This window comes from Peromyscus californicus, unplaced genomic scaffold (genome assembly GCF_007827085.1).
Source record: "Peromyscus californicus insignis strain IS unplaced genomic scaffold, ASM782708v3 Scaffold_24__1_contigs__length_46423439, whole genome shotgun sequence".
Taxonomy (NCBI): Eukaryota; Metazoa; Chordata; class Mammalia; order Rodentia; family Cricetidae; genus Peromyscus; species Peromyscus californicus.
This window is the reverse complement of record NW_026294535.1, coordinates 32,412,497-32,435,819: the sequence shown is the minus strand read 5'-3', so window position 1 is coordinate 32,435,819 and position 23,323 is coordinate 32,412,497. Positions and strand designations below refer to the sequence as shown.

The following is a 23,323-nucleotide window of genomic DNA, read 5'->3' as shown; positions in this document are numbered from 1 at the left end:
CACAAACATCACACACAGGAACAAGAAAAATGTTCTCGAAATAATGTATCTCAATTGTAATGGCTGGTGCGGATTTTTACCAGTTACTCAACTGTCAACATCAGTCAAAATTTAGAGAAACTATAGACTACAAAGTCTATTTTACTGCATATAAATTATATGTTAGGAAAGAAAATATTAAGTGGATTTTTAAAAACAACAAATATAAATTAATTCAGGTATAGAAAGGCACTGAAACACTACAAAAATCAATTAATATAATTTGTTATACTAAGAGAAATTAAAAACTCATCAATAATGACAAAAAGATAGCTAAACTTCAAAATATATTCACAACTTAGAAAACTGCAAAGTAGGAATAGTTATTTACCCAATAAACCTTAAAAACTTAGAAATCTACAAAACACTGAAGTATCACGCTTAATGGTAAATTTCCTTTCATTAGGAAAGGAAGGTGCTCACTATTATCACTTATGTTCAACACATTTTTAAGTCCTGGAGAGCAAACCAGGCCAAAAACAAAATAAAGATTAGCACAAGTCAGGAACTGTGGCACACACTTGCAATCCCAACACTCAGGAGGCTGAGGCAGATTGATTACAGGGTTTAGGCCAGCATGGACCACTACAAGGCAAGTTTCAGGACAGCCTGGACTAGAGAGTGAGACCCTGCCTCAACCACAATATTTAGTGAACAAAACCTATTATTAAGTAATAATAAGACCTATAACGAAGGTACAAAAGAACTGATAGAAAATTGGGATCCTTCTAAGTACTGAAGCACACTTAAACTGTTGTGACCAAACACCTTTAAAAACAAAAGGTACTTAACAGAGCGAACTCAAACCGCTATTCCATTACCTTGGCTAGCCTCTGTGGTGCTGGATTTCAAGGATAGCTGCTTTGTCCCATCTTTCACTCTTTTCATCCGGTTCTTATCCCCTGGTAAAGTCAGTTTTTGCCTGAGTGGTTTTAATTCAAATGCCTGAAAAGTTTTGACCTGCGTCTTCTCCTCAGGAGCTACCTCTTTACTTGAGTCTTTTGTAATACTGGCATTCTCAGTGCTTGTTTGGTCCTCACTATGCAGTGTTTTAGCATCTTCCTGCACATTCTCTTCTTTGCTACTCAGAGCGAGTTTTTCATCCTTGTTGATGCACTCTAGTTCCAGCTGTATTTGCTTATACTTTAGAAGCAAATCTTCGAAAGTCTCTTCCGCACAGTTTTCACTTTTGGACGAATGATTCTGTTTTCTTGATGGAGATCTTCCAAAACTTTTGGCTGAACAGCGTATTAAGGAAACCAGTTTCCAAAAATTTTCCGGTTAAATTTAACAAAAATACTTAGGTTATAGATGAATTTTTCTCCCTTAATTTTTCAAGATGAACGGATATTTTTAATTACTAAAATCCATTTAATATATGTGCTGCTAATGCCTGCTTATGTGCCCATATTGCAATTTAACAAGTATCCATATAAACAGTCCACTTACAAAATCATTAGTGTCAGAAATTACCAGCTGAATCCACAGGCAGTCCAACCAGTTAGGTTGTGGCATCCTTCCTTCTGTAAGGATGAGGAAAACCCAAAGCGAACGGATGTTAAGGATGCTTTCGGAAGGAAGGGGGAGAAACAGTTTTGTCACAGATGTTGACAATTTACACTTCTGATAGTCAGGAGGGAATCTTCTCTTTTATTAGTTTCTTCTCATTTCAAATTTAAAAAAATAAATAATAAAAAAATGAACACTGACAATTAGTAATTTATGAAAGAGACATTTCTGTAAAAACTAATACATAATAAATTGAGAATTCATCATGTGCTAAATCTGACACATGCACAATTAACATAAAACCCATGTAACAAAAAATACAAATTGTAAATGTTACTCAAAATGCATTTTCTAATTTCAAACAATTTATAAATATGATATGAACTTCATTCTGCAAGTTAAGAAGTGACAAGCCCAGTAACTTGTGTGGTTTATTAACCCACGTGTGTTTCCACTGGCTGTAATGTAACACATGCCTTCTCTACTTACTAACAGGACAAACGGCCAACAAGGATTTCAAACTCCTGACAACCAATTCAAAGAGGGGAATCATGACCATATATTTGAGAAACTAAATGAAATTCAACTTAAAAATCAATAGTTCTGCTTTAAAACTGTCATAGTAAATCTCTGCTTCTTAAAAGAAGTTTTCTGCGCCCCTGTCCACTACACATACACAGGGTTTCTCTGTGTAACAGCCCTGGCTGGCCTTGAATTTACAGAGATCTGCCTGCCTCTCTGCCTCCTAAGAGCTGGGATTAAAGATGTGTGCCACCACGTGCCTAAAAGAGGCTTTTCAATACCTTCCTTTTCTACCATCCCACCAAATGGCATCTAGCTTGTTTTATTAGGTCAACAGAAACTGATCTAAGTTTATAGACTATTGTTTTTAAACTTCATTCTACCTGATTTCTGCAGTCACTGTACACCACTGCTGTCTCTGCTTCTGTGACTCTCATGTCTCCTCATTTATCTACATTTTTTAACGCTTCCTAACTCCTTTTTCTTCAAAGCTTGAAATGGTGTTCTGTAGTTGTCAGATTTCAGTCTTTTTTCATTTGAAAACATTCCAAACAACTCCCACTGTTTTACCTACCATAGAAGAGGAATCTGAATTGATAACGTATTTGGGTTCTCTCGTGCCCACAACCCATGCATGTAATTCTGTCAAAGTAATCTTTGTTTGTTTCCAAGACAAGGTTTCTTTGTGTAAGTCTTGGCTGTCCTGGAACTCTCTTTATAGATCAGGCTGGCTTTGAACTCAGAGATGTGCCTGACTCTGCCTCCCAAAAGCTGGAATTAAAGGCATGTGACGCCACTGCCTGGCTGTCAAGGTAATCTTTCTAGGTTATAAAACTTCATATCATTCCTTTTAATTCTCATTAGAGCACAAAGTTCTTAGAACGAATGTCTTTATTATCTGACCTGTGCTTACCTTTCCAACCTTACCTTTTCCCGGCTCATCACAATTTACGCAGCTTTGTAGCTAGGCTTCTGTTCTTCAACTTGACCCCAATTCAAGACACATCCTAGATGAAGCCAGAATTATTTATTCTCCCTGGCCATTGATGCATTCTTTATGCATAAATACTGTAATTATCTATAGTCCAGCTGAGCCATCTAAAAGTAGAACTATAGCAATAAAACCAAATAAATAATAATACACTGCAAATATTTGCAAATTGAATAGATTCACTATACCAACAAAAGTAACCTATCTGAAAAATGAGTAAAAATAATTGAGTTACAGTCATTAACTTACCTCTGAGACAAACTCTTTCCCACCTCTACAGCATTAGGATCAAATCAACACTTGCTTGTTTGTCAAGATATTACTTCTAACTTGTATTTTATGTGCTACTTGCTGAGGCTCAGTGGAAGAATAACAAAAAGAACTGCTTGGGCTGGAGAGGACAGTACAGCAATTGTGAGTATTGCTCTTGCTAAGGACCCAAGTTCAAGTCCCAGCACCCATGTCACGAGGCTCCCAACTGCCTGTAGCTCCAGCTCAGGGCAATCTGACACCCCTGGTCTCCTGGGGCACTCATGTGAACGTATGCACACACGTATACATTTAAAATTAATAAAAATAAATCTTTAAAAAAGGAAAAAAACTGCCTTTATATGAGTTTGGTGGCAAATGCCTTAATCTTTACTACCAGGGAAGCTGAGATAGGACTGGAGCTACTTCACAAGCTCCTCTCTTCAAGCAAACTTTTAAAAGAACCAGTGGTGTAGTTTCTATAGTAGGGTCTTGGGCTCAATACTCAGTATCAAAAGGAAAAAGAAAAGAGAGAGAGAGAGAGAGAGAGAGAGAGAGAGAGAGACTGGCTTTGACTTTTAAACCTGATGTTTTAAAGGAAGAACCACTTTTCAACCTTAGCTGAAATCAAAAATGAAGATAGGCTAACTTTACTGATGGTGACACTGTCCTAATCCGATTTCAAAGTTTAAAATGGTAGTTATACAGGGAGACTTAACACTAACAAAGACTGACAAAATGTCTATCCTAACTCTGAGGAGGCTGAGACAGGAGATGAGGAGTCCTGAGGTAGCCTATGCTACACAAGACCCTGTCTTACAAAATAAACAAACAAACAAACTGAGACAGGCCAGGCAGTGGTGGCCAGTGCCTTTAATCCCAGCACTCGGAAGGCAGAGCCAAGCGGATCTCTGTGAGTTCGAGGCCAGCCTGGTCTACAAAGTAAGTTCCAGGACAGGCTCCAAAGCTACAGAGAGAGACCCTGTCTAAAGAGTGTAGGTAAATACCCAGTGTGCTTCTGTGATTTTGATTTCTCTGACAGCTTTTCAGAAATCAGCTATTTTGCTGATTGTTTTCAGATACTGCACTTTAAGAACAAGATGCTTGGTTTGATTGTCTGCATTATTGTTTTCACGAAATTATTAGTAAACCACACTAGAGGTAGAGTTCCTAATAAGAACTTGAGAAGGAAAAACGTAATGCAAGCAAATAAAACTTGAACACAAAGCGCCATCCACATTCCTTTAATATCAGTATCCTGCTCAGCTTAATTCCTATGTCCACTGTGATTATAAAAATGGCTACTTTACAGCCGGGCAGTGGTGGCGAATATCTTTAATCCCAGCACTTGGGAGGCAGAGCCAGGTGGATCTCTATAAGTTCGAGGCCAGCCTGGTCTACAGAGCAAGATCCAGGACAAGCACCAGAACTACACAAAAAACGAAAAACAAAAAAGCAAAACAAAAACAAACAAACAAACAAAAAGGCTACGTTACAAATATTGCCTAAAAAGAGGGCAATTCTGACGCAACTGATTTAGAAATGAAATAGCTTGAGTATAATTTTTTGTCTATTTTTTTTAAACATAATTAGGATATATTACTTGCAACTTAAAAAAAAAAACAGAATGGACCAGATTCTGTTTCAGTTCTTTTTTAACGGTTTTTCTAGACAGGGTTTCTCTGTTTAACAGCTCTGGCTGTCCTGGACGTTGCTTTGTAGGCTGGACTACAGACCAGGCTGGTATGAAACTCACAGAGATCCCCCTGCCTCTGCTGGGATTACAGGCATGCGCTACCACCGCCCCGCCCTTCCCTATACTTCTGGCAATAAGTACTTAAAATCTAGTCTATGCACAACCCCCAACAGCAGCAAGTAACCAGAAAAAAACATGGAGGAAAGAGGCAGGCAAGCCTAGCCACCACCTTTTCTAAAGCGGAGGAACTAAGGAAACCATCCAACTGCCACAGTACTTTTGTCTTCAATTTGATGTTTTTTACTAAATTCTATTTTCATTTGTTTCTCCAACCCGAATTACAAGTTTCATCTGTGTAAGCTTAAAAACATGTTTATGTATTTGGATATCCTTTGTTTTTTAATCCAGAGAGCAAAAAATCATGGATGGCTCATGTTTGCATATAATCATGGGCAAAGGTTTTCTGATCTTCATGAAAGAACATTCACTGTGTTTTAAAAGATTACCTACCTGTGATGTTTCTCCAACACAATCTTGAGATGCTTCCAAACCAGTGTCAGGTGACAGAAGTAAAAGCTTTCTCAGGGTACAGGAGTCAAAATCTGTTGTTTCTCTAAATACCCCTTGCCCATTCATATCATGACAGCTAGAAAACGCCTATAGCCTAAAGTGCTTCATAAATACAATTCTGAGTATGTTCCAATTAAGTGTCGTATGTAAATTTTATAGAAAATATATTAAATAATTATTACATCATGGGAATTATAGCTAGTAATAAAAGTGCTTAGTAAACCTATCCTAAACAATTAGTAAAAGTCCAGAGGTATAAACCCATCGTAAAACACAAACGCTTTGGACGATTAATCTCTTAACATAAATCCCGAGTAAACTTGGTAATGTTAAAGATAACCCAATAATGTTAGAGGGAGCAAAAATTAGGAAATTGACTGTTTTTCTTCCCAGCTTGTCCATACACTACACATCCCTCCCTTTCTAACACACTAAATGAAAGTGCTGGTAAGTTCATCTTTCTCTATCTATACACGTAGAACAGATATAAAGCCCGAAAGTGAACCTAATGCATACAGCTTTCCAAACTATGTATGAATTTAAAAGATCAGAATTATTAAAACTGGTTAAAAAAAGAAAAGGGTCTGCATACACACACTTTAAAAGGCAGCAATGAGAACGAATAACTCTAGAAGAGTAAGAAAAAAATTCACAAGAACGGTAAAATTACAGAGGAAAACTCAACGAAGTCTAAAGTCAGGATGAACGATAAGTAACAGGATTCCTCAAGATGTTATGAGTATTTCTTTCCCCTAATAACCTAAGTGAATTTCCCATAAAACACGAAATTCCGGTGCTAGCAAAAAAAAAAAAAAAAGCAAATGCTAATGAAATCTGGGCTGCTGGTATTCCGTTAAAACCCTAGATTGTACTTGATTTCCCTAGCTGACCCGAATCCATGACACACTCATGTTCGAAAGCGGTCCATCCAATAATAAAGCAATCTGAGAAAACAGCGGTGGAGTGGGTGGCACATGACAACTGCCGACGAACACAGAGACAAATACGTGGTTCTGAAAAGTTAAACTCGGGGACCGAGCCGTGACGCCCAAGGGAGCTCCGGCGACACACCCAGGGCAGACCGCCACGTTAAGGATACAGCTCTTGCGAGGCGGAGAGGGTTCTCGCCAACTCTGACTGCTGCCGAATCCGGATCCCGCGCCTCCTCCCAGGGGAGGTCTGCACCCCGGCTTGCCTCCTCGCTCCCCCACTCCTCGCCCCCGACTCCACCGACTCCCACCCCGGTAAGGCCTGCCTCGAAAGCGGAAACGGTCCAGAGCGATGTGGCTGCGCTCCCAGAAGGACGGTCGGGGGCTGCTCTCCGACAGGGAGCCCGAAGGCATCCGCACCGGGGGCGGATGAGTCCGGAACGGTTCTTTGGGTCGGTAGCTGCTGGGTCCCCTGAGGTGGCCCCGCTCAGACGGGTGCCGCGAGCGTGAGAAATTCCTCAGCTGCTGCTGAGATGAAGACGAGGACGACGACGAGCCGCCGCCGCCGCCGCCGCCTCCCCCGGATCCACCGCCCCGGGGCGGGTGAGGAGGCCTCCGCCGCGGGTACGGTAACAACCCGCCGCCGCCGCCGCTACTGCTGGTGCTGCTGCTCCGGCTCCGGATCTGGCTGTTGTTATCGTCGTCGCTGATCTCCCCATCTTCAAGCTCCCCTTCTTCCTTCGGGGAGAGGCCGCTAGAGGCCGGGGTCGAAGTATCAGCGGTCGCCATCCGGGGGTGGTGGGGTTGGGGGGGGGGGGAGCAGCGCCGTTCGCACCCCCTGAGCCCTCTGTCCGGGGACCCGCCCGCCCGCTGCCTTCCCCTTGCTCCTCTCCCCTCGGTTCCTAACGGGCCCGGCAGGCGCGGCCTTCCCGTGCTCGGACGCCGAGCAGGTTCTGCTCCCCAACTTCCCCGCACCCCAGATCGCTCGCTCGCTCGCTCGCCGGACCGTCGCTCAAGCCAGTTCCCTCTCCTAGCGCCCCCTTGCTGCTCTTCCGCCTCGCGAGAAAGGAGCCGTGGAGGAGGCCGTGTCCCGATCGTCATTTCCGGCGGCACGCCGGAAGGGGGCGGCTTCCGAGTCTCGCGAGGACGGGGAGAGGGGAGGGGGAACGGGGAGAGCGCGACGGGCGCGGTGCTCGCTGGGATGTGTAGTCCCCTCTGGCGCAAGGCTTCGCCCTTGGTTGCTCCCCCCCCACCCCACCCCCACGCCGTCCTCCCTCCGCGGACTTAACTGTCCCCTGGCATCCCTGTCCGGGTAGCGGGCCCTGCTCTTAGAGTCGCAGAGCTGAGTTTGTTCAGTGTCCTTCGTTGGTGGGCCAGACACCTGCCATCGCCTCCTGGCTCGGGCGCCCCGATCTGAGACTCAAGCCTACCTCCTCTCTTTGGGACCCCGGGGGGTGGGCGCAGTGGGGGGGGGGGGGGAGGAGGGCGAGCGGGCGTGGCCGCCATGTTGGTGAAGGCGAGCGTCTGCCCCGGGAGCTCTGCGGACCCACACCGGCCACATTATTAATAAAGAACGAGGGGAGTGGGCCCACCCCGGTCGTGTGCACGCCCCCTCTCCCCACGCGGCGCCCCTGGCACCGAGCTCGATCGCTGCTGCTGCTGCGCCTCGTCGTCGCCTGGTCGGCGTGCCTTTTTTTTTTTTTTTTTTTTTTTTTTGCGCGGCGACCGCGGCGGGCTGCGCGCCGGAGAAGTGGCGTCAGGGAGCGCCGGATGAGGGGCCGGGGGAAATGCCGACCAATTGCGCCGCGGCGGGCTGTGCTGCGACCTACGACAAGCACATTAACGTCAGCTTCCACAGGTAACCTGGGCGAGGGAGCGGGGGTGACGGAGACCGGGGGCGGGGGTGGGGGGGGGCGCTTCGAACCGGGCTGAGGACCGGCCGCGTCCCGGGGAACCGAGGTCCTCCGCCGTGAGTCACTCGCCCGGCTGCTAAGAATAGCAGGGGGGACATCACTTGTGTGTCCTTTTGTGTGTGTGGGGGGGGGGGGGGGTGTCCGCGCAGCTGGAAACCCTTTTTCTCCCTCTCCCGGGAAAGTTTTCTCCGATTTCCGACAAGAAATCCGGATTCTTGTGAATGAGACCGCTTACGTTAAAAAGTGATGGGCATACCTTTATTTTCTCCGCTTTTATTTTTGTATCTTAGACCATGCCTTGAGACGAATGACGCCATACGGGAAAGATCACTTCCCGTTCAAGCCAACAAATCACGTTAAAAGCCTCCTGTGTCCGAGTTAAAATTAGGAAATGTTCGCTAGCTGAGTTGACGTGGGCAAGGTTTCTAATAGGCACACACACTAACTGCCGAGGAACTGAGTCATCGCTGACGGCCGTGTAATTCAGCGGTGTTTACCAAAGCGCAAACAAAAGCTTTCTCTTGAACAGAATCATAAAATGAACCTAACGTTCTGTTTAAGTTAAACTCTGCAATAGGTACTCAGGAAATGCTCCTCTTTCCTTCAAGAACTGCCACCTTCCTGAAGAAAAGAAATACTAAAAACTTAAGTGAAAACAGTTCTGATTTTTATATGTCCCACCATATAAATTGTGATCTTAGAATATAGAAAATATCTTTGTTCGTCTCCCTACCTCACTATTACTAAGTGCATCCCCTGACTAAAAGCTGCCCCTTAAAAAAATCCTTCTGATGTTTGTTTTAAAACTACTTCATGCAAATATAATGCTTTATTCATTCGCACAGCTGATGTACACCAGGTCCCTAATTGCCTGACATTATGCTAATGATGGAGAAAGTTCTTACCCTCGGGGACTTTAGAATTGAATAGAGGAGTGAGACATAATTACAGTTGAGTGCCACAGAAAAGACATTCAAAGAGACCTAATTTAGCCTTGGAAAGGCAAAGGACACTTCACCAAAGAGGTGACGTGTCAAATGAGACCAGAGGATGACATAGGTGTGGTCCTCTGTACTAATGCGGTTTCTGTTTTGTCCCAAGAGTACTTGAGAAGCCCTGAAGAAGGAAAGACTGGCATGATTAGAGTTACATAATCAAAAGCCTTCTGGCTGCAGCGTAGAGTTAAGAGTGATACTCACAGCGTCACCAGAGATGGATTTGATAAGGAAGGAGCCTATTGTGGAACGTTAATTTATCTGCTATTGCCATCACAGGGATGGCAGCTGAACTGAATACTGCTGCTTAGTTGTGGGCACGGGAGCACTGAATGAGAGGAAGTGAGAGAGGTGAATAAGAAGAAAATAGGAAGCTATGACAAAAGGGAGCCCAAGCCTGTGTGGTGATACATGTCTGTAATCTCAGAAATGAGAAGAAAGAGGCTGGGTGTCATTAATCAGAGGCCAACCTGAGGTACACAGACCCGTTCTCAGAATACTATTTACATGAACGTAGGGAATCCATTCAGTGCTCCAGAATAGGATGCTGTTGGCGGTGACGGTGGAGAGAAGCAGACAGATGTTGAGAGATGTTGGAGGAGAATTTATTGGGTGTGGTGATCTGGTGTGGAAGATGAAAGGGAGGAGTCTAGCCACTAAAAGCAATGTTGAAGTGATGTACAGTGGAGAGCGGGGTATGGTGGCTCAAGGCTATAATCTTAGAATATAGGAGGCTGAGCCAGGAGGATCCACCTCAAGTTCGAGGCCTGTCTGGAGCACAAAATAAAACTCTGGGTCAAGGAAAAAAAAATAAAGAAAAGCGCAGTGTCTAATACTGTTCATCTAATATGAAACTAGCATTTTTATGATAGCCTTAGAGATGTAAGTCTTTATAATTGCTAAGCAGGCACATTCCTGTATTCCATGCACATGGGAGTAGGTAGAAGGATCACCATGAGTTCAAAGCCAGCCTGAGTTACAGGATGAATTTGAGGCCTGGCTACAAGATAAGGCCCTGTCTCCAAACACAACAAAGCAAACAAACACGTGAGTTTTAGAATAGCATTATAATAAAAATATATTCCTGTTTTTATAAATGCAAATAGTATTTAACTTCTCTTGTAGGACTCAGACACTGTGTGCGCGTGTGGGTGTGTGTCTCACTATGTAGACCAGGTTGGCCTTAAACGCACAGAGATCTCTCTGCCCTGCCTTAAAGACATGTGCGACCATGCCTTTATCCATCTGCACAAATTGTGTTGCCTAGGGGCTGGAGAGATGGCTAATGGGTTAAAGTGCTTACTGTTCTTGCTGAGGACCTGGGTTCGGTTCCCAGCACACACGTGGCAGCTCACAAACTAGACCCAGGGGATCCAACCCCTCTTCTGACTTCCTTGGGCTCTTGCCCACATAGATACATTCAGGCATGTACACATACAAAATAAAAGTCATTTTTAAAATTGTTGCCTAAATTTGTTTTCAATTTTTTATACTTCTTAACCTACTCCAATCTACATCTCCTTCATAACCTTCTAAAATTGCCTCTGTGAACATGACCTGTGTGTCTCATTTTTAATGATGTGATCTTTTTTACTTAGTGAAATAATTTCCACTTTTAAATTTGTCAGTAGTTTTATGAATTTTGTCCTTTGGGTTCCTTTGTTTTAATCTCTTCCTATTCTCTTACCCAAATGATTCACCTGTGTTTGTCCCACCTGTGATCTATGTTTAGATTCCCAAAACAATAAGAGTCCTTATCTCTAGTGAGTAAAAGACTGTAAATGTATACTATTTCCCTGGTCCTCTGCCAGTCCCAATATCAGTAGTGAACTGCCATCCAGCAAATATATTCATTCCCGTATTTCCCTTTTCAGTAAATGAAATACTATCCACCCAACAAGTTGGGAGCAATCCAACTTGATGTATCACTATTCCCTCTTGACTGGATATTGTAACAGCATCTTAACTGGTTTACTGGTTCATGCACTTCTAACCACCCTTCTATAATCAATGGTCTATAGCTCCGTATTACCAATTGTCAGTCCATGAAAGGGAGAAAGCCCCAATCTGTAGTATTTGCCCAGTTTCTAAGGTGCATTTACTCTCACCAAGCTTGGTTTCAAGCCACCGATATGACATGACTGATTGTGGAGATAAGAAGAGATGTACAATATCACACTAATTGATCGTGGGTCTACCATACAGATGCAGTAGACATAAATAACTTTAAAAATAGAAATTGAGGCTGGAGAGAAGGCTCAGCAGCTGAGAATGTGTACTGCCCTTCCAGAGCACCCAGGTTCATTTCCCAACACCTGAATCAGGCAGCTCAATCTGTAACTCCAGCTCCAAGGGATCTAACTTGTGGCCTCCTTGGGTCCCTGGGTTTGTGTGTACATATCCGCACAAACACACATGATTAAAAATGAATCTTTAAAAAAAAGTTATTAGTAAATGTTAGGAAATTAGTCTTTAATAATGGTTGTATTTAACAGCTGATTCTGTTGTCATGCAGTTCTGCCCCTTTTGGCTTGTCAATGACACTTGGAATGTATTGCAATATTTTCGACATAGAAGGCCTCTATGTTTATTTCATGTCCTGCTCCCGAGATATTCCTATAACTTAACTACTCCCACTTAAGGTCCTTTCGTAGGGCCTTCTAAATAAGTCAGCATGTCCTGCTCCATACAGCTCCATACTTACTCCTTTACAAAAGACCTACTGTGCCACTAAGCTAAGCATTTACATGTTCTAATCTTTAAAAGAAATATGTGTAGGTATTCGAATTTGAAGACATGCACATGGAGACCAAGCCAACCTCCCGCTGTTGTTCTTCAGGCACTTTTTTTTTTTTTTTTTTTGGTCTGAGACGGTCTCTCATTGACCTGAAACTTTCCAAATGGTCACTGACACAGGGATCCACCAGAGCTATCTTCTTACCCCTTAGAAGCATTTCTCCCTTACATATAGATAGTAGAAATAAAATACCTAGGGCTGGGAATGTACCTCATCAATGGTGGTTACTTATTTAGTATGTGTGAGACCCTGGTTTTGATCCTAGCACCACTAACTCCAAAACAGAGGCTCTAAAAAAGTTAAGTAAATTTGCCTGTTGTGTCCAGATATTGTGCCAAGGAACTAGCTTGGTTGTCCAATAACAATGTTCTCAGCCAGTCTGCTAATATGTTAGGACTGTGTGACTCTTTACCTTCTCAATATGGTATACACTCAGAGGGTAGGCTTTTTTTTTTAACCACCATGTCCACAGTGCCTAAGAATGTTAGAGGTATTCAACCAGTTATTTAAAATGCAAGCAAAATAGCATCACTCAAACTATTGAGTGATTTTTACAAAATGTAAATGTTTATAAAACTCTGGGTGGCTGGGCAGTAGTGGTGCACGCCTTTAATCCCAGCGCTTGGGAGGCAGAGACAGGCAGATCTCTGTGAGTTTGAGGCCAGCCTGGGCTACAGAGTGAGTTCCAGGAGAGGCGCAAAGCTACACAGAGAAATCCTGTCTCAAAAAACAAAAACAAAAACAAAAAAACCTGGGTGTGTTGTGTGGACAAGAATATATCCATCTGTTACCACCATGTGAATTTGTTAATATTTGTAAGATGTTTTCTATTATTTAAATTTAGCCAGTGAGATACATCTATCCTTAAAATATACTGTGAAAAATCCAAATAATATATTCAAGGCCCAGGCAACGTTGCATAGGCCTGTAATCCACAGGAGGTCAAGGTCATCCTCAGCTACATAGTTTGTTGTCAACACGGTGACATTGGAGTCTCAGAAACAAAATACAACACCCGTAAAGCATAATTAAAAATAATGCTTTAAAAGCCGGGGGGGGGGGGGGGGGGGGAGGTGACGCATGCCTTTAATCCCAGCACTCAGGAGGCAGAGCCAGACAGATCTCTGTGAGTTCGAGGCCAGCCTGGGCTACAGAGCGAGATCCAGGACAGGTACCAAACCCTGTCTCGAAAAAAACCAAAAAAATTAAAAATAAAAATAAAAATGCTTTAAAAGCCAACTGTGGTGGTACAGGCCCATCATCCCAGCACACAAGGTGGAAGCCAATGAACCCCCAAATAATACTTACTGCTCATCTTTACTAATTCCCTAGTAAAATTAAATATACACTTAACTAGGTTTGACAAACCATTAAATGAGATAAGAGTTCTTTGAAATGAGAACAGGTTAGGAGGTAAGTGTTAAGTCAGATGCAGCTGCTCACTCACGTAATCCCACCACTTGAAAGTCGAGGCAGGTTGGCTGCAGTTTTAGGTTAGCCCTGGACTACAATAGTGTGCTGCAGTCCAGCCTGGGTTAGATAGGTAGGACCTGTCTCAAAGAGCTCAGAGGGCAGAGGGGACAGAACTAAACAAGGTTGGTAAGTTTATCAGAAAACATCTTCTAATGAAATTAAAAATATTATGAACTGTGGAGTGAGAGCAAATCTTCAGGGCATGTCTGTTGTGAGGAAGGATATTTAGAGTAAATCTGGGCTTTCATTTCTGCTCCTCGTCACTGGCAATGTGTGGAAATCTAATTCCATACATGTGATAAGCCTTCTGCACCACATGGTCTCACATGGATTTTATTTTATTTTCTTAAACACAAATTAGTACATATAAAGGATATAGTGATCAAACTAAAGAAGATTTAGAAGCTGGCAGAATGGCCATCGAGCAAAGACACTTGCATGCATCGCAATCTGAATTTGATCCCAGAGCCCATGCCAAGGTTGAAGGGGAAAACCAGCTCCACCAGCTTGGCCTCACATTTGCAAGCTGGCACACATGCCCACACACATATATCACATACATATGGTACCAAAGGGATCTTTTGAACATTCATATACTTATTGTCTGTCTTTGAGAGAGAAAGACTGTGTGTGTGTATATGCCATGGCCTGCCTGTGAAGAGGACACAACTTGTGGGAGTTGGTTTTTCCTCCTTCCACCATGTGGGTCCAGGAAATCAAACTCAGGTTATGAGGTTCCGTGGTAAATGTTCTTACCTAATGAGTCATCGCACTGGCCCTAAATGAAAAAGAAAACAAAAGAATTGTAATTGAAATTTAACTATGTGTGGATGTTTATTCTTACGTTTCCAAGTCAACTAACAAAGCTAGAATTATTAGAATTTTCAAAAACAGCCCTTTATATTTGTGTTGGATGGATGTATCTTTTGTATTTGAAATAAATATAAAAGGAAAAGGATAGCTTACAGATCACCTATCTTTTTTGTTTTCTGTTATTCTCCATAGCTCCAGGATTTTTTAATATATTCTGTATTTGTATTAATATATCAATTTTTTGTTGAGTTCTTATTGTTTACAAGGCATGGTCAACATATAAACAGATAAACAGATAAATAATAATAATTGCTTTCCTCAAGAAACTTACAACTTTGGAGCCAGCAAGACGGCTCAGCATATTATTGCCATACAAGCCTTAGAAACTGAGTTCCATGTCCAGAACCCATGGTGGAAAGAGAGAATTCCCCAAAAGTTGTTTTCTGACCTCCACATACTTGCCTGCACATGGGTGCGCGCGTGCGCACACACACACACACACACCTCTGTATGCATGCACACACACACACACACACACACACACACACACACACACACAAAATTGTCTTTGAAAATATATAACTTGTACCACTGGAAATTTTAATGGAAAGCGTATAAAACAATGGTGAAATGTAGGGAAGACAGAAAGGAGTGTATTTGCCCAGATTTTTCTTGTTAAAATTTAATCCTTAACATACCAGATATATTTGTTGCAGCAGCAGATAAAAGCATCGTGAAATTACTCCTGCTTGTGATCATTCTGTATAAGAGTCTTATTTGTACTTCAGTTATTGCCCTTGCTAAGGGCTAGGTTGGAAGGAATGCCTCTTTTTAAAGTCTGGAAAAGTAAACCTACTAGTTAGTTCTTCACTCATTTTTTATAACGTAAAAACTATTATAAATTGGCATCTGGAGATTGTGTAATTTTTTACATAAACGAGGGACTTTTACGTTGAACTATTAAGTACAACAACAATAGCACAGCTGGAATTTGAGTTGCCTTTTGTTTGCTTGTTTTAAGGTTTCCTTTGGATCCTAAAAGAAGAAGAGAATGGGTTCGCCTGGTTAGGCGCAAAAATTTTGTGCCAGGAAAACACACTTTTCTTTGTTCAAAGCACTTTGAAGCCTCCTGTTTTGATCTAACAGGCCAAACTCGACGACTTAAAATGGATGCCGTTCCAACCATTTTTGATTTTTGTACCCATATAAAGTCTATGGTAGGTGATGTCACTCTCCTTTCCTACACCATGTCTTGGCTCCTATTACTTTTTGTTTGTGCGAGTGAGCACTTCACATTGTGCTAAAATAAGTGTGTAATGACACACCTCAAAACAGCTGTAGAGCTTCCACTCTTGTGCAGTAAAGGTACAGGCTAGAATTGGAACACAGGTCGCCGGACTCCGATTTTGTTTCCCCTGTGAAGTCCAAACACATTTCAGACATTGGACTTCTAGATGTCCAAAATTAAGGATGCTCAGCAGGTTAAAAAAAAAAATCTATGCAAATCCTCACAGTATGAAACACTTGTGGTCCCAGGCACTTTGCATATAGGGTGCTTGACCAGAATTGCAGCCTTACATAACTAAAAATTGTTGGTCATTATCAGTAAATGTACCATTGGCAAAAAGAGAAAGGATTAGTAATGAAACCTTCAGAGTCACTCTGCTCTGATTTTAAGATGACAGGTGATGTGCTAATCAGTACTTAAAGAACACATTCAGTTATGCCAAGAGATGGTGGTTCAGGTTGAGCCTTTATAAGAAACTAAAGAGCTCATTCCGTTTAGGACGGAGGCCTTAGGAGTTTGGAACACTGGAGGAGGTTTTTGACCATGCATATGGAAATTTAAGTAGATGATAAAACTAAAGCCAGGGGCTTGAGAGATGAGTAAGAAACTATGAAATGTTGATTTATTTGAAAGAAAAGAGAGAATTAGGTACAGGGGGAATGAGTTAAAACAAGTTTAAGCCAGGCTGGTGGTGCATATCCTTAATCCCAACACTCAGAGGCAGAAATATTTGGAGCTCTGTGAGTTAGAGGCCAACCAGGTCTGCGTACTGAGTTCCAGGGCAACCAGAGCTACATTCTAAGACCCTGTCTCAAAAACCAAACAAACAAACAGAACCGCTTGGTTTAAGACTGTGAATACAGCTCTGTGGTGGAGTGTGTCCAAAGTGATGCCCAGCACCAGAGGAAAGAGACAAAGGAGAAAGAAGGAAACATTAGTGTGATTAGGTAGATCTGATTAGAGAAGAAAAACCAAGAAAGTCACCTAAAGAAAGGGAAAGGTAGAAAACGCAGAGGGTTTGGAAAAGGGGTGTCTTCCCACTGAGAAAGAAAAGGCTATTGTTTAACTGTGACATTTGGAAGTGGACATGAGTTAATGTTTTAATGGGTGAGAAGGTTCTATATTGCTGCTGCTGCTGCTGCTGCTGCTGCTGCTGCTGCTGCAGATGTTAGAAAAGCTACAGGACATCAAGGGCTTTCTTATTTCTAAATCTTCCAAATTTGAGCACCTCAAAGAGTACCTGACCCCGAGTATGCACTCAAATATTGAAATTGAAATGTGCCATCAACTGGCACAGGGAATGCACATTTGTAATTCCAGTACTCAGGAGGCAGAGGCAGGAGGAGCAGTTCAGCTGCTGCATAGAAAAGTCGACACCAACAAGGGCTATGTGAGGCATTCTCTCAAGAAAAGGAAAGAAGGAACCGTATTTCTGACATTTTGATCATTTATTATCCAATAACCATTAAACTTTTCATTATGCCACAATCTGTTAGATGTTGAAAAAATGAAAAGCAAAGGGAGACTGTGCCATTTCTCTATGAAGAGAGGCCAGCTGTAGGTTTTATGATAGTAGGAACTATAATTTATTCAACATTATTTCCCTAGGAATTAATGGTTCAGTAAGTGGTTGGGTTGGATTTTGCTTTGCTTTGTTTTTGGTTTTTTTGTTTGTTTGTTTGTTTGGAGAGACAATCTTGCTATTGAGGTAGCCCAATCTAGCTTCAAACTCTAGCCCAAGCTATTCCTCTTTTTGTTTTTAAGGTTTATTTTGTGTGTATTGTTATTTTGCTTGAGTGTATATCTGTACCACAAGTATACCTGGTGCCTGTGGAGACCAGAAGAGGACCTTGGATCTCCTGGACAAATGGAGTCCCGACCAGTTGCTAGCCACCATATAAGTGGTGGAAACTGAATCTGGGTCTTTTGGAAGAGCAACCATTGCGCTCAACTATTGAGCTATCCTCCAGCCCTACAAGCTACTCTTGAACTAGCTGTCCTGCCTCTGCCTCCAAAATGGAAAAATTGTTTTTTCTTTTTCTTTATATTTTGGCATTTCTGAGACAGTTTCACTGTGTAGCTCTGGGCTAGCCTCAAATTTATGGCACACCTGCCTCAGCCTCCTGAATGCAGGGATCACAGTGTGTGCACCATTCTACCTTGAATGAATGTTTATTTAATAAATGAAAGACAATTAGAAGAAGATGTGACACAATAGAAAAACAATAAGTTGTTTAATGTTTCTGGAGTATAGTGAACAAGATCCTTAGCTTTCTGGTTTGGACAAAAAAATTCCTAGCCAGATTTTAAATCTTTGAAGATTTAGTGTGAAGAATTAATAAGTAAATCTGTTTGGGAACTTGATGCCTGAGAACATATCTCTATTTGTGAGGGGTTTTTTTTTGTTTTGTTTTGTTTGTTTTTTTTTTTTTTTTTAGGTTTTTCGAGACAGGGTTTCTCTGTGCAGCTTTGGCACCTTTCCTGGATCTCTCTCTGTAGACCAGGCTGGCCTCGAACTCACAAAGATCTGCCTGCCTCTGCCTCCCAAGTGCTGGCATTAAAGGCGTGTGCCACCACCGCCCGGTGTGAGTTTTTGTTTAAGTAGATTCCAGGTCTGAATTATTCATCAAATTGAGGGACTAATACTTAACAAAAAGGAGATCAATGCCATAGATAAACGAAATATCTAAACAAATTCTAGTTTGGTCTTAGTAAAAAGAATTGAAAAAGATGTTTAAAGCCTCCAAAGAATCATATTGAATAATGTGGAAGATTCTTTGAAAATCCACTGATTATTTCTAAATCAATGTTTTAATGTCTCTGTAGAGAAAGGACATAAGAAAAAAGGAACTAGCCAGGCATGGCAGCACATACCTGCCTTTAATCCCAGCACTCAGGAGGTCAAAGCAGGTGTATCTCTGAATTCAAAGCTGCCCTGGTCTACATAGCAAGTTCCAGAACAGCCAGAGTTGTCTCAGAAAAGTACGAGGTGACTAGAGTTCATTCAATCTATTGAGAAACTTAAGCCATGGTTACATGAGATAGTATGGTGGTGTTGCCCATTAAACTTTAAAAGCAGTTCTTAAAAGAGCAGTTTAAATACCGTGTTACTCAAAACTGGACACTGTTTACTTATTTGTGATATCCATAATTTATATTGAACTCTCTATTCGGCTCAGAAACTCAAGTCACGGAATCTTTTGAAGAAAAGCGACAGCTTTACTCCGCCCGGACCATGTCATTTAAAGCCGGACAGTAGTCAGCAAGTTCTACTTGAACACAGTTACGCCTTTAGGAACCCTATGGAGGCGAAAAAGAGGATGATCAAACTAGAAAAAGAAATAGCAAGCTTAAGAAGGAAGATGAAAACTTGCCTGCAAAGGGAACGCAGAGCAACTCGAAGATGGGTCAAAGCCACGCGCTTTGTGAAGAATCTAGAAGCCAGTAACATGCTCCCTAAGGGCATCTCAGAACACATTTTACCAGCGGCCTTAAGCAGTCTTCCTTTGGAAGATTTCAAACTTCTTGAACAAGATCAACAAGAGAAAACATTACCAGGTCTCTAAATCTAAAGTAGACAAGAAGATGTGCATTCACGTTTTCCTTCCCAGAGCCTGATGCCCACCTTCCATTCTTATCATCGATGCTACTTAACGGCAATTGTACTAAAACCAAGTACTTAAAGTTTTACTTGAAGGAGCAATCACTACATGACTTACGGAGACTTGAGTCTAAGAAAGATGAAAAACCTGAATGACAACTTTGAGAACGAGCAGAAGTGCCTTACGTGAGGATTATGTCTTCGGAAACACCGTTTGCAGGGTGTTTCTGCTTTGTAAACCGCTGTCAAATAGGAATGACCAATGATGTGTTCATATAAGGAAAACATTCGACACCAAAGTTGGGATATTACGTTCTAAAGAACATGCAAGGTAGGAGCTAATCATTAAATGTGAACTGAAAACTACTGGATTTTGTATTAATTAAATTATTGGGATGGTGGTTGAAAAATCTATAGAATAAAACCTCTGGGATACAGGGCAAGTTTTTTTTTTTTTTTTTTTAACTTTTTGTATTTTTTTTAACCAGTCAAAGTAAGCTTATCATGGCCTTCCTTATGAGAACATTGGGTTTAAAAGTAGGTTGTAAAATAATTTGAAAATAATATTTTTGAATGTGAAATACCTTCGAGACTCCAAATTAGGTGAGGCTTGAATTACCTCAGACTGGGAAAAACTGGTGATTTATACTCAGCTTCTAAGAAAATAATGCAGAATTCAGGATGTAGCTTTTACTTTAACAAAATTATAAGTGTATATTATCTTTTTTATAATAAAAATACTGAATTTCCATCATAATAAATGATAAATTATAGCAAAATTCTTAAGTTATTATTTCTTTTTTTTAAATTAGTTTCTCTTTTTTTTTTTTTTTTTTTAAGTTTTTCAAGACAGGGTTCCTCTGTGTAGCCCTGACTGTCCTGGAACTCTCTCTGTAGCCCAAGCTGGCCTTGAACTCATAGAGATCCCCCTTCCTCTGCCTCTAGAGTGCTAGGATTAAAGGTGTACACCACCACCGCCCTGCCTAAACTAGTTTCTAATTGCCTTTTCTATGTCAAAGATAGCTCTTGTTCCCCACTTAATAAATCACAATATAATTTAGTCACAGGAAAGTACTTTAACTATGTTGTGTTAAGTTAAAACAAAATCAATTTATCCTACCCATCAACCTGCTTTTTTACTTTTTTTTTTAGAAAATCAACCTTAATTCCTAATGGAAATAAAATACAGTTCTCTAAAACAATGCGTATCTCTGTGATGAAGCTATGCAAACGCTGATTATTTCTAAGATAGAAGTACGAGTTTGGTCCTCTGGCTGTCACTTGCACCTTGGAAAGGCCTGCCTTATGTCACTAAGTGTTCAGTCAGAGCTCTTCCTTCGAAAGCTACGGCTCAGTAATGTAAAAGCGGACTCAGAGAAGTGAGCTGTTTAGTTCTGCTTTGAGTGTGTGAGATTACCATATGACCGTGACCTGCCTGACCCTAAAGAACTATAAGTCTTTCCTACAAAGAAATGGAATTGGACTTTTTGCCAACTTTTGGGTTGTCTCTCTTTGTCCCCGAGTTATCGAGCACTCTGTAGTAGGGGATGTCTTCCCTGCAAATGCAATGGTAGGAAGTGTCTCTTTTAGTTTTCATGTGATGCTTATAACAAATATGTTTTACAGTCCTTTTGTAGATGTGATGAATCTTGTTAGTTATCTTGAGTATTGGATGTAGTTCCTCAGATTTGTCATTGTCTGTTTTTTCCTAATACTGTTTCAGATATCATCTCTATATCATCTCAAATATCAACAGCAAACACACGTGTACCTACTTGATAAGCCTAAAATAAGCTGGGTAACTAATACAAACATAACCTATATTCTCCAAGTGTAACCTTATGTGGTTCACCCATGTACCCCAAGCGTCAACCACTAATTAATGTGGTCCAGTTGCAACCTACATACAATATCTTCATATCTTAGTATTTTTTTAAGTCATAAGTGTACAACATTATAAAATACAAGCTTTTGGCAAAGTTTCTTAGTCTTCATTCTTATATACATTACATTTAGTTTCTTTGGGGGCGTTTGTGTGCTGGGAATTAAACCCAGGGCTTTGTGCACGCATACTCTACCACTTAACCATATCCCCACTCTTTCTCATTCACTATCATTTGGCCCCATTGAATAAACAATCCACCGCAACTGTAATTTCCTGTGTATTTTCTCCATGTTACTTTCCTGATAACATGCTTCAAACTCTTCCTACGTGAATTTATTAATAATCCCTCTGTCTATCTTTAAGATAGCTGCATGCCTGAACATGGTAACACACATCTGTTATCTTAGCCATGAGAGAGAAGGAAGTGGAGGTAGGAGAAATGTAAGTTCAGGCCAGGCTTTTGCAAACATACAAGGAATCTTTAAATCCTGTTTGCTGATAGCTTTCTTAGTTGACTGTATACAATAAAACAAATGGAATGAGGCCCGAGGAGCATGGGGACCAGTGTTTCTAATGCCTGTGCTTGGGAGGAGTGGGCAGGAGGATCAGAAACTCAGGGCAGCCTATGCTATTGAGACCTTGTTTCAAAAATAAACTAATCAAAATTACAACCGCTTTTCCTCAGTTGTACCTCACAGATCTTCTGTTGATCCAGTGTGTCTACAGGCTACTAGCCTTTACAAGGGGGCGGGGGGGGGGGGGGGAGGGCACCATAGCTGAAGGTTAGGAACCTGATATGAAGAGGAATACTGGGCTGGGAGATGTGACTTATGTTCAACGTGCATGTAGCCTAGGGTTGAAACTCCAACACCCCAAAAGGGGGTAAACACAACACTGTCTGCCCTTAAGTTGCTGCAAGCTTCCTAAAATAAATAGTATTTAGAATATGAGATGAAATCTATAAAAGAAATCGGTGTAAAATGCTTTGGTACACACTGTTGAGTTGAAACGCAATGGAAAACATGGGAACTTTAGACCTTCTTACAACCAAGTGATTTTCTTTTGAAGTAAAACAGATTTCTTCTTAGAATGACTTATCAAAGGAGGGTTGAACACTAGAGTTTGGTCTGAGCTCAGTGTTACTTGGGTTGTAAGACACTGTACCCTTTAAAAAAAGACTGAGCAAACTGTAACAATAGCTTTGCTGAAGGAAAAACAGCAATAAGTAGGTCAAAGCTAAGTACTGGAGTATTTGAAACTTGGTATTTTGGGGGAAAATAACCCTATTGACAGGTTTCTGAAAGACATTTTTTAAAAAATTATCCATTCTTCCTCTTTTTCCTACAAGCTGGATTCCCACAAGAAGGTGTCTTTGTTTACTCACCAAAGCATTACTCTGTCCCACTTGCACAAGAAATGGAAATACCTGTGGTCTACACAGCTCTAGAATGAACATGTCTTTTCCCCTCGTGTTTTGATACTTTAATGTGTGTTATTAAAATGGGAAAATCATGTGTTTCTGAAAAGCAAATGATAAACTTTAAATGTATCAAAGATGTTTATGAGATCCTTGTTGATGGTGTCTAGGTAGACTTTATTATGTTGTTACTTCTCGGTATTAGAATACGGGTAAATTTTAATTTTGATATAATAGAGAAATTAATCTTTATATCAGGAGTGGAATTCTTTTGATATTTAGACAGCTGGATACTTTATAAAGTTAAGGATTTTGTAGTGTATATTAAACAATAACATTGTACTCACAAAAATGTATTTGAAATTTGTTAATATTAAAATTTTTTTTCCCAAGGAATTACTATCATCCCTATTATTTCTAGAAGGTAAAACGTATCCAGAAAGGGCCTTACCCTAATTTGAAACCACAAAAATTCCCTAGTCTTCCTTCTCTCTAAGTTGAAGGAAATTGTCAAACAGGTAAAAATAAGTGATGCCTTAATGACAGTTAGTTCCACATTGTTGCTAAATATACATTATTACAACGTTTAAAGTGTTTATGCATTCTAAGCTAGATACACAAAGGACTGTAAAAATC

General features: G+C 41.2%; 2 protein-coding genes across 10 annotated transcripts in view; one reads left to right on the top strand and one right to left on the bottom strand.

Annotated features, from left to right (window-relative positions):
• Nucleotides 1-7,641, bottom strand: part of Zfc3h1 (zinc finger C3H1-type containing) — a 57,674-nt gene extending 50,033 nt beyond the window's left edge. The window contains exons 1-2 of one of the 2 annotated variants that reach the window (XM_052753388.1): nucleotides 6,676-7,641; nucleotides 861-1,277 (exon numbers count right to left, since the gene is read on the bottom strand). In XM_052753388.1, the coding sequence (XP_052609348.1) occupies nucleotides 861-1,277; nucleotides 6,676-7,606 (1,348 nt within the window). In that variant the 5' untranslated portion in view covers nucleotides 7,607-7,641. The remainder of the gene's footprint in view (nucleotides 1-860; nucleotides 1,278-6,675) is intronic. The other variant, XM_052753389.1, reaches the window with a different exon arrangement.
• A 353-nt stretch (nucleotides 7,642-7,994) lies between these two features.
• LOC128119800 (transmembrane protein 19) overlaps nucleotides 7,995-23,323 on the top strand; it is a 68,682-nt gene continuing 53,353 nt past the window's right edge. For 2 of the 8 annotated variants that reach the window (XM_052753394.1, XM_052753395.1), the window contains exons 1-2: nucleotides 8,006-8,363; nucleotides 15,518-15,713. In XM_052753394.1, the coding sequence (XP_052609354.1) occupies nucleotides 8,293-8,363; nucleotides 15,518-15,713 (267 nt within the window). In that variant the 5' untranslated portion in view covers nucleotides 8,006-8,292. Of the gene's footprint in view, nucleotides 8,364-8,708; nucleotides 10,461-15,517; nucleotides 15,714-18,963; nucleotides 19,717-20,537; nucleotides 21,369-23,323 lie in introns of those variants that run through there. The other 6 variants (XM_052753393.1, XM_052753392.1, XR_008221684.1 and 3 more) reach the window with 5 other exon arrangements.